The following is a 9977-nucleotide window of genomic DNA, read 5'->3' on the forward strand; positions in this document are numbered from 1 at the left end:
ATTTTATGAAAAGGTTAAGAGACCAAAAAAAAAAAACCAATATTGTATATTATTGCATGTTTATAAAAGTGTGTAGAAAATTTTTTTCAGACACTACTTATAATCTAATAGTCTTAAAGAGTATGGGTAAACTTATATATTGAAACAATATATATTAATTGGTAACAAAAAGTAAAATTAACAACAAGGAGCTGATGAAATTATCTTTAATTTCAAGAAAAGTTTCAAGAGGACAAAAATTCAGAAATTAAAATCAACCAAAAAACCATTGATGGGGCGATTGTACATTCTATTAGTATTCAACAATGGATTAGAGCATCAATCTAGACAAAGTAAATGGAGGATTGGTTATTATAATAAAGCACTAAGCATTGAATAAATTGGGGAATTAAACAAAATCAAAAGTAACATCTGAATGTGTGTTATGGAGAGAAATGTCTTCGGGAGCTTCACGTTCCTCATCTTCTGCAAAGCTATGCTTACGAGCACGATTGTTAGCAATACGCATTTGCTCAAGATGGACTAAATATTCTTTACTAGCGCCAGTAGTGTATTCGCCAGTAAAGAGACCAACTTCAAATTCGGTCAGCTCAGCCGTACGACAAGAATCTAATAAATCTTCTAATGTTTGATAAATGACACCATCGGCACTAATTGCTTCAGCAACCTCATCCTCAGTTTTTCCATAAGCAATGAGATCCTTACAATCAGCGAGATCAATACCGTAGACATGAGGATGAGTGATCATAGGAGCGCAACTAGCCAAATAGACATTCTTTGCACCCGACTCCCTAGCCATTTGAACGATCTCACGAGAGGTGGTACCACGAACAATACTGTCATCCACAATTAAAACATTCTTATCAAAAAACTCTTGAGGTTGAACATTTAATTTACGACGAACCGATTTACGACGAATCTGTTGACCTGGCATAATGAAGGTACGACCAATATATCGGTTTTTAATAAAAGCTTCGACGTATGGCAGTTGAGCTGTCTGTGCAAGTGCAAGGGCACTGGTTCGAGCAGAATCTGGAACAGGAATGACAGCATCAATTTTTTCCATGTAATCGGGACCAAACCGTTTCATTATAGTATGCGCTAACTTTTCACCCATATTTAAACGGGATTGGTATACGGACAATCCGTCAATAACAGAGTCGGGACGAGCGAAATAGACATACTCAAATATATCGGGAGTAAATCTTAGGCAGGGAAGGATTTGACGAGAAAACAAGCGAGGGCCTCTAAACCCTGCAAGTATATCTTCCCTATTGGAACGACGAATAAAGACACACTCACCGGGGCGAATATCTCTGAATGTACGGTATCCAAATTGAGTCAATACAACACTCTCACTAGCAAGCATGTAATCCTTTCCTTCGGGGGTATCACGTTCACCGATCACTAAAGGACGAATGCCATTGGGATCACGGAATCCCAAAACACCCAAGCCTGCGATCATAGCAACACATGCATAACCACCATTAACGCGATCGTATACATTACGCAAAGCTTCGAAAATATCATTTTCGTTTATACGAAATTTATCCAACCGTTGAAGCTCGTAAGCAAAGATGTTAAGCAAAAGCTCAGAATCAGATCCAGTGTTTACATGACGATGGGCCTCAGTGTCCAAAAAGCGTCGTAATTCGGGTCCATTAATTAAATTACCATTATGGCCCAACACAAGACCATAAGGAGAGTTAACATAAAAGGGTTGTGCTTCAGAGTGAGCACAACTTCCAGCAGTAGGATAGCGCAAATGACCAATACCCATACTACCTACGAGTTGGCGAAGTTGATGCTGACTAAAAACATCGGCAACCATGCCGGATCCCTTGCATTGGTAAAGACGACCTTTGTTTCCAGCGGTTACAATACCGGCGGCATCTTGACCCCGATGCTGCAAACTGTAAAGACCCTCATAAATTTCAGGACATGCCTGTTGATGAGGGTCAGCAAGCATTAACGCCAAAATTCCGCACATTTTCTAAAACTTGTTAGAGCTTCGGTTGTGAATTGAATACAAAAGATAATAAAATGATAGGTTTAAATGTACAAAAGAAAAAACAGCACCCAGTCAAATTGCTATAACTTGATTAAAATAATATGAGTCGGACTGTTCTATTCGGACAGCAATCAAAGTTTGAGAATACTTGGAATATAATTTCAATTTTTTTGTACCGACCGTAAAATGAGTTGTATGTTACCATCACAGAAAATAAAAAATTTTAATCAATTAAGCAGACCTCAGAAAACCTTGTAGCTACATAAGATGAAATTCAGAAGTCTAGCATCTAAATAAACGGTAATCATCATAGGCAAGTACTGCGGCGTTGGAAAATCAATATCTATATTAACTTACTTTTTAAAACGCGTACGAAACAAAAAAAAAAAGATTTTCAGGTACGCGCTGAACAAACACCGTAGTTGGGTATATTGTTAAGGCAAAATTTTGCTGCCGTATAAATTAATTTATTGTCCGCCTTAAATGATAGTGAAGTATGAGTCGAAACTATGACTGCTCAAGATTGTGATGAACGATTCGCTAAATAGAAGCTTAAAGAGAGGTGGGATATGCGCACGTTAATATAGGTAACAGGTATAGCTTGCTACTTAGCTGACAGGGTAGATGATATTAAATTGTTTGCTATTTTTGTTGCCAAAAAAAATTTTTTAAGCTTAAAAATATATCTTTAAATAAAACCTTCTTATATCAAAAAAAATTCGATGAAGTTAAGAGTGGTGCAGTGTTACAGTAATGCCGCATACACATCAACTTATTATTGAGCTTTACCGGAGGTATCCCATTACTATTTATTTGTTATAAAATCTTTCAATGTTCTGGTTTTTCTTCCTTCTTTACTCGGTAGTTAACAACAATACATTAATCACCGAGATGAGAGCTATGGGTAATCTAATCCAAAACTTTTAGTTCAACTTGTTACGATTGCAGTAGTCCAATGGTTTTTAAACTTAAAAAACTAATGAAAACAATACACAATGTACTGTATCTCTAATCTTCTGATTCCTCAAAATAATAGTTTACTAACCGGCTTCAAATATTTGTTCCTTAATTGGTGTACAGAGGATCATTTTCTGAGCGCTTGATTGATATTTTTTACTATCGGATTGATTATAAACCAGGATCGCGAAAACGTACCGATTTATAAATCGTTGATTATTAAAACATCTTTTTTAATATTGCACATTAAACAAAATTACAAGTGCAAAGCAATAATTAGTTTTCAAGCAGCTCCACATTTTGAGTTGGTAAATCATTTTAAAAAAAAATCATCAATAGTTCATATTTCATGAATACATTTTTCTAAACACAAATATAAATTCAGCACATTTTTATTTCAGATAGTGATGTGTAACGTGTAAACTTTTGGCTCGTTAGTAGGGATCTAGGAAAGTAAGGTTTTCCATCTTCATCAAATATTGGCGTACTGCAAAAAAACCCAATAATTCGTCTTCTATCAGGTTATAAAAGATTTTGGCTTCAAAGCATCCTTTTAGGTAAAAACCTTTTGTAAAAGCATCCAACGCCTTGAAGAACAACATCTCACAATGTCGTTGTATGAGCATGCTGCACTTCCTTTAGCCAGTAGCCCTTCAATCCTTGGACCTATTTCTGGTGGACGAAATCGGGGGAATATTCAATTACAGTCTATTCCGATTGAATTTCAAGCTGTTGTTTTTGCAGGATTTGGCAATAGGTAAAACAAACAAGTGTAGTACTGACTACTTAACGATTTGGATAATGATGACTTCGCACATATTATCTTCATCAACACTTAAAAAAGATAAAATAACAATAAGAAAATACTAACCATGTTTTAGTTTATATCCTTTGACTGGAAGCGATGCACTTCCCAAGGCTTTATTACCTATCGGCAATAAACCGATGCTTCACTACCCATTATATTGGCTTGAAGCTGCTGGATTTACTTCTGCTATTCTTATTTGCATGGAAGAAGCGGAAGCCCATATCAATGCTTGGTTACGATCTGGCTACGAGGGACATATGCGTATTCACGTGGAAGCACCGACTATTTTAGATGATTCTAAAAGCTCTGCCGATGCTCTTCGTGCTGTATCCCATCTTATAAAGGTATGATTTATTTTTATGTATAAGTAGATATGCATGTGTTCTTAGACTTTTTGATCTTTTCTCTCTCATTCTGCAATTTAATTACTCGTCTTAAAGTCACAAAAAATGCTAACCGATACCCACCAGAATGACTTTGTGTGTCTCAGTTGTGATAGTATAGTTGGTCTCCCTCCCATATACGGTTTGGATAAGTTTCGCCTTGATAACCCTTCAGCACTGGCTGTATATAGTCCAGTGTTAAAATATGAGCATATTACAAGTCAATCTAAAGAGATTGATGCAAAACAACTGATTGGAATTGAAGAGAAGACGAGCAGACTATTGTATGCCAAAAGTTCCGCAGACGTGGGCAGTGATTTTACATTTAGAATGTCTTTGTTGTGGAAACACCCAAGGGTTACGTTAAATACAAACCTTTCGGATGCCCATATATTTGTATTTAAACACTGGGTTATTGATTTGATCCGGGAGAAAGAATCTATTTCTAGCATTCGTGGAGATCTCATCCCGTATCTTGTTAAATGTCAATATCAGAAATCCTTTACTGTACGAGAGAACATTCAAAGATGTAAGTGCTTTTTTTAATTAACTATTTTCTAACAATTAAAGTTTTGTCATCTCCTAACAATATTGATAATTATGATGGGGGATTATCCTCACAGGAAATTAAAATTAATGCTTTAATTGCCAAAGATGGGATTATTTGTTCTAGGGCTAATAATTTACCTAACTATTTCGAACTTAATAAATGCGTATGTTTTCGAAAGCTGAGCTTCATCTCGCTTTTTAGCAGTTTCATCCAATATCTCTAACAGCAAACTAGATCGCCAAACTTACTCCAGAACAACGCCTTGTAGATGTCACCGTGTCCGAAAGAGCACTGGTCGGTGCCGATTGTATGGTGAATGAAGGTACCACCATTAAGGATAACAGCAACATTAAAAAGAGCATTATCGGTAAAAATTGTGTAATTGGAAAAGGGGTAGTGGTCAGCAACTCTATTTTGATGGACAACATTGTTGTTGAAGACGGAGTACGTTTAGAATCTTGCATAGTCGCCTCAGGTGCTCAAATAGGCGCTAAGTCAAAACTTCGTGAATGCGAAATTGGCGTTGATCATCGCGTTGAAGCTGGCCGTATCGCTCGGGGTGAGCGGCTGGTTGATATGGAAAAAATTGAGACGGACATGGACTAATACTGTGTATCAAACCGTTGTCAGCCAACCTTTTTTTTGAAATAGATATAATAAAAATTTCGTGCACTTACTCTACAAAGTGTGTCTAAACTAATCAAGGTAAAGGTGATATTAGTCAGGAATTTTTAGATTAAAAATATATACTCATAGATCAATATTAGCTAAAAGCGAAGGGGAATAAATTACAGATGAAAACGCATGTACATATATATGCAAAAAAGTTATACATATATACAAGGTTATACACATATACATCTAAAAAAGTTCATATCGCTATGGGTTAGTAATAACTCGAAAATATTTAAAACAAATAAAATAACCAAAAACTTTAGCACTCAGCGATCTTGGTGATAATAAAAGAATCATTTATTGATCATAAGCAAATATTTCATCAATTGCAAAGCAGAACGGTTATTTGTTTTGAAAATTAAATTGCCTTACCTAACGTTCATAAAAAACAGGACGTTCTTTAACTCCATTATTATAATATTTAAAACTTAAAACAGTTAGCAAGGTATTCGTATTAACAAAAGCAGTTGATGTAATGGAAATCAATCAGAAGATTATTTGTCGCATACTGATGGAGCCCATATGGGAATCAGGCAAGATCCCGAGCAATACCATCGCTCAATCGCAAATTATAGTCATCATACAAAAATATCCAAATAACATATTAATTTTACTTACCTAAAACTGGGTGTTATTAGAAACAGCTACATTACATATCTCACACTGGTAAGTGAAAACGCCAAGTTGTTCCATGAGCAAAAAAGTTTTTATAGAGGAAAATGAAGTGAAGTAAAAAAACGTATTTATGCAACAAAAAAAATAAAATTTTAAAAATAATAAATAAAAAACTAAATTCGTGTATTAAATGATGAAGCATTTGAGAGTTACCTTTCAGCCTTCATTTGCTGCTGTTGTTGCTGCTGTCTCATTTGGAGTTGTTGAAAATGAAGATTTCGTGCAACCGTCATTACTGTTGCCAAATCAGTACCAGCGGCTATTGCTTGACGATTCAGAATTTCAGTAATTTGTTCCCGTGTAGCACCTCTAGCTTTTAATTGAGAGGCACGCTGTTGAAACAAAATTGCAAGTTGTCGTATTTTTATCAAATCCACGGATTCTCGTTTTAACATAGGTTCATTTGCAGGTACAGGACCCGAAGGTAAAAAGTTTCCTAAAGCTGTTAGAAAAATAAATACAAAATTAAAATAAAATTGAATTGAACTCAAAAAGTACTGAAATAAGCCTTTAATACACTTACCAGTCGCATTGGGGGGCGATTCAGAAGATGCCGCATTAGCTGGGAATTTCTGCATAGGTTTCGGAGGGGGAATTTGAATACTACTAGGTGGTAGACGTTGGATTTTGGGTGTAGTTTTTCTTTGAACTGGAGCAGACTGAACCAAATGTGCGGGTGGTTGCTGAGCTTTCGGTGATTGCTGCTGCTGCGCTTTTTGTTGCTGTTGCATTTGCATTTGCCTTTGTTGTAGAATAGCTCGTTTACGCCGCACATTCTCAATAAATTGTAGTCTTTGAAAGGTAGGTTGAAAATCGCGTTTTCTTTGGTCATCCATTAGTAACAAAAGGTTCTCTTTTTCAAGTCTTTCTGCTTCTTCATCAGCAAGTTGGGCTGATCCTTGAGGTTTCTTTCTGGTGCATGGTGGTGCAGAGTCGGCCAACTGGTTCATAAATTGAATCATTTCCGCTTTAGACTTCGCAGGAGTTAAGAAAAGTGGAGCTTCTGACGCTAGTAGAATGTTGGATTCCAAAGTCAAAACAGCTTCATCCGAAAGTGAGTTAGCAAAGCTTTCTGAAAGTAAACATAAATCTTGCCAAAGTGTTTCGGGAGTAGGACGAAGAACTGTATGATACACTGGAGGTGAATTAGTATTGGGTTTGGTATCTTCAGGTTGATTATTAATTGGGTTGGTGTTATTTTGCTGCTGTTGATTAGTAGAGCCAGGCTGAGGTTGCACAGTCTGATCAGCAGAAGGACTTTGCCGATGATCTATTATACGAACCGTTAAGCAACCATCATAGAATTTTACATCGGAATTCCGAAATACTTCAAGACAATCAGGTGGTATAAGCTCCATCCTTATATATTGCAAAATTGATTTTACCGGCCCATTATAGGTGAAGGCGCCATCTTGTTGCTCAAACCGAAAATGAAATTTATGAATATGAAGAATTAAACTCGGCTCTTCTTTCGAAAATTTATGTTCAATATCATGCAATTTTCTGGGAACTTGAGTATTATGTCAGTTAGAGTCGATAAAATCAAATACGCAAAAAAACCAAAGAAGCAAAACTTCCTCAACACTACTTACCATTAAAATTCGAAACGTTTTCATAAATTTTTGATAAAAATGCATCATCTGAGGATTCAATTCCTTGTTTATTCTGAAAATCGTCCAAACTCAATTCCTTCCCATGATAGCGATACGTATAGTCGCCCAAACCATTATTTCTTTCCATCTCTTAGTTCAACGAACTATACCAGTAATTGTAAAACAATATTCCCCCTATGTTTACAATTAAAATTATAAGCTGGTTAAATTCTTCAAATCCTACTAGGTTAGATAGATAGAAGCGTTTGCTCACATAACGAAATGTAATGATGCGTTATTAATGGTATCGAAGTTCAAGATTTCGTTAATAGTTTTGCAGTTTACGCGCTTCAAAGCCCTAATCCAAAATAGCCTCTAGCTTGAGCAGTTCTGGCATTATCGTTTTCCTCCACCGCAGCAAGTTCTTGTTGGCATGATTCATTCTGCGTTTACTTTTGACTCAAATTAATATCTAAATATTTGAAATTGACAAAGTTTTCATTGATTTTGTTTAAAGCTGTAATTTCTGATACTCTCAAAAGTATTCTTGTTTTGTGTTACTTTTCTACAAATTAGGCATGGACACTATTGTCTTAGATCAGCGGGGAGAAGTGTTCAGCTTTTTTCGATCGCTAGATATGCTGTGTTATGCAATTATAGCTCAACAATATTTTCAAGAGTAAGCAAAATTTCTGGATTCTATAGTAGAAATCACTAATCTAATTCTTGTCAGCCCTACAGTTCTCTTGCTGTTACTCAAGGTTTTTGTTCAATTGGTAAGTTGTTCCAGTATTTAGTTTATTTTTCATTATACAAAAGCCAGAGATGCTATGTTCATGATTTTGCTTTTTTCTAGTCATGTATTAACATAAATTGCTAGAGCTACCTTACCCCCAAACCTTTCTCTCAGTTAAACGCTCTACCGCTTTTTTATCCGCTTCTGCTTAATTTTCTAATATCTTTAATGGTGCGTATGTTCTTTAATTTGCCTACTGCAGGAGAAAGCTTGGATGGATATTTGTATGGTGGCTCTATTATCAATTTCATTGGAGAAAAAAATGAATCTTCACGTATAGATTTTATAACGTCCGATCTTGTACTTTTCTGTCTACAAATATTCATGGCGCTTATTCTAATTGCTTCAAACAAACGCCCAACTCAAGCATCTCATATTCAAGCTTCCCAGTCGGGCCTTTCCAATGTTGACGGAGACGAGGAACCATCTGATCTCATAACAGAGGATTCCCGTGATACACAGCAAGGGCAAAGGCAAGAAGACTTGCAACGGCAATTAGAGAATGAACGATCAAGGTTGATTGCTCGATTTTCTCATTCATTATACTCCTTTCAACACGGATTATCGTTTGGTTCTCCACAAAACAGAAACACTCCCCTCCAGAGGCAATCAGCAGATTCTTATTCTACCCCTGTTTGCATTGAGGTTGACTCGGAGGATTGGAAAGACTTGGTATGGAAGTCTCAGTATGCTACTGAAAATGCGAATACAAATTCTATTAACAATTCGCCTTTATCTTCCAACACCACAGGTGTACCGAACTCTGTTTTAACTAATCCCATTTGATTTGTTCCCTTTCTTGTTGTCGTTGTGTTGAAATGTCTTGAAGATGCTCTTTCATTGGCTTTGCTCGCTCTTTTTCCAATTGCCTACCGAGTTTTCCATTTCCCTTTTTCTTCTCAATATTGCGCTTCTAAAAAAAATAGTTAGTTACTTCAATGATTCTCAATAATGTAAAATCTGGGTTTCATTTATTTTTGTCAGATTCATTACCTCAGCTGCAACTCGGGCTGCTTCTGTGGGGGATAAATGCTCTTTATTTGATGTATTACCGGTTTCCGCTAGTTTTCTGCCCGTACGCGGAGGTGAGCTAGCTTTCGTAATGGCTTTTGCTGGTTTTTGAACGTTCACTGCAGGCTTTGGTTTTACAGTTGGTTTTTCATTCACCACTTTTTTTTCCTTTGACTTGGAACTACATATTGATAGTACTTGTCCCATAATTGATTATTTGGCTTTGGCTGATGACTTTGCATGTCACTCACTTCATTTTACGTACGGAAATTCTCGGTAAACAATTTTAAAGAATTCTATGCCGAATTTTAGCAAAGCTTTTTGATTACATTGTTTGTACATGATTAGTTAATGAATAGCCATTTCTTATTTAAACCATTTTTCACATAGTGCTGTTGGTACTGTGTACTTTGTTGGAACCGGATTTAAAACCATTGTTGTACTCATCAATTGTATAATCAGTAAATGCATTCAAGTTCCTACAAAACATTTTATTTATATTTAAACAAAAAAATATCT

At 36.0% G+C, this 9977-nt stretch overlaps 5 protein-coding genes, 8 long non-coding RNA genes and 2 other non-coding genes across 15 annotated transcripts; 7 read left to right on the forward strand and 8 right to left on the reverse strand.

Moving 5' to 3' along the window:
- Window positions 1-16: 16 nt before the first annotated feature.
- ade4 (amidophosphoribosyltransferase Ade4) lies at window positions 17-2447 on the reverse strand. Its single transcript, NM_001356203.2, has 2 exons — window positions 2369-2447; window positions 17-1993 (listed from the first exon to the last, which is right to left on the reverse strand). The coding sequence occupies exon 2, from the start codon at window positions 1988-1990 to the stop codon at window positions 389-391; it is 1602 nt and encodes a 533-aa protein (NP_001342845.1). The 5' UTR covers window positions 1991-1993; window positions 2369-2447; the 3' UTR covers window positions 17-388.
- On the forward strand, window positions 611-924 carry SPOM_SPNCRNA.4418. Its single transcript, NR_193779.1, has one exon. It is a non-coding gene; the product is annotated as a non-coding RNA (long non-coding RNA).
- On the forward strand, window positions 1111-1689 carry SPOM_SPNCRNA.4419. The gene has a single exon (NR_193780.1). It is a non-coding gene; the product is annotated as a non-coding RNA (long non-coding RNA).
- On the forward strand, window positions 1809-2151 carry SPOM_SPNCRNA.4420. The gene has a single exon (NR_193781.1). It is a non-coding gene; the product is annotated as a non-coding RNA (long non-coding RNA).
- On the reverse strand, window positions 2252-2326 carry snoR58. Its single transcript, NR_197125.1, has one exon. It is a non-coding gene; the product is annotated as a small nucleolar RNA snR58 (small nucleolar RNA).
- Window positions 2448-2711: 264 nt separating the features above from the next.
- SPOM_SPNCRNA.4421 lies at window positions 2712-3794 on the reverse strand. Its single transcript, NR_193782.1, has one exon. It is a non-coding gene; the product is annotated as a non-coding RNA (long non-coding RNA).
- On the forward strand, window positions 2813-3343 carry SPOM_SPNCRNA.264. The gene has a single exon (NR_150676.1). It is a non-coding gene; the product is annotated as a non-coding RNA (long non-coding RNA).
- On the forward strand, window positions 3434-5407 carry tif223 (translation initiation factor eIF2B gamma subunit tif223). The gene is made up of 5 exons (NM_001020393.3): window positions 3434-3725; window positions 3850-4120; window positions 4247-4688; window positions 4730-4872; window positions 4944-5407. Exons 1-5 carry the CDS (start codon window positions 3577-3579, stop codon window positions 5313-5315), a joined length of 1377 nt encoding a protein of 458 aa, NP_594962.2. The 5' UTR covers window positions 3434-3576; the 3' UTR covers window positions 5316-5407.
- Window positions 3976-4243, reverse strand: SPOM_SPNCRNA.4422. Its single transcript, NR_193783.1, has one exon. It is a non-coding gene; the product is annotated as a non-coding RNA (long non-coding RNA).
- Window positions 4389-4730, reverse strand: SPOM_SPNCRNA.4423. Its single transcript, NR_193784.1, has one exon. It is a non-coding gene; the product is annotated as a non-coding RNA (long non-coding RNA).
- Window positions 5408-5428: 21 nt separating the features above from the next.
- spt20 (SAGA complex subunit Spt20) lies at window positions 5429-7873 on the reverse strand. The gene is made up of 5 exons (NM_001356204.2): window positions 7652-7873; window positions 6583-7569; window positions 6003-6495; window positions 5757-5811; window positions 5429-5588 (listed from the first exon to the last, which is right to left on the reverse strand). Exons 1-3 carry the CDS (start codon window positions 7797-7799, stop codon window positions 6209-6211), a joined length of 1422 nt encoding a protein of 473 aa, NP_001342846.1. The 5' UTR covers window positions 7800-7873; the 3' UTR covers window positions 5429-5588; window positions 5757-5811; window positions 6003-6208.
- Window positions 5669-5715, reverse strand: snoU24. Its single transcript, NR_197126.1, has one exon. It is a non-coding gene; the product is annotated as a small nucleolar RNA U24 (small nucleolar RNA).
- On the forward strand, window positions 6257-8112 carry SPOM_SPNCRNA.1078. The gene has a single exon (NR_149924.1). It is a non-coding gene; the product is annotated as a non-coding RNA, possible alternative UTR (long non-coding RNA).
- dsc4 (DSC E3 ubiquitin ligase complex subunit Dsc4) lies at window positions 8063-9836 on the forward strand. The gene is made up of 3 exons (NM_001020395.3): window positions 8063-8330; window positions 8385-8427; window positions 8532-9836. The coding sequence occupies exons 1-3, from the start codon at window positions 8230-8232 to the stop codon at window positions 9231-9233; spliced, it is 846 nt and encodes a 281-aa protein (NP_594964.1). The 5' UTR covers window positions 8063-8229; the 3' UTR covers window positions 9234-9836.
- Window positions 9220-9687, reverse strand: new13 (the record flags this gene model as incomplete). The annotated part of the gene is made up of 2 exons (NM_001356205.2): window positions 9441-9687; window positions 9220-9360 (listed from the first exon to the last, which is right to left on the reverse strand). The coding sequence occupies exons 1-2, from the start codon at window positions 9663-9665 to the stop codon at window positions 9220-9222; spliced, it is 366 nt and encodes a 121-aa protein (NP_001343136.1). The 5' UTR covers window positions 9666-9687.
- Window positions 9837-9977: the final 141 nt, after the last annotated feature.

Source organism: Schizosaccharomyces pombe (genome assembly GCF_000002945.2).
Source record: "Schizosaccharomyces pombe strain 972h- genome assembly, chromosome: I".
NCBI lineage: Eukaryota > Fungi > Ascomycota > Schizosaccharomycetes > Schizosaccharomycetales > Schizosaccharomycetaceae > Schizosaccharomyces > Schizosaccharomyces pombe.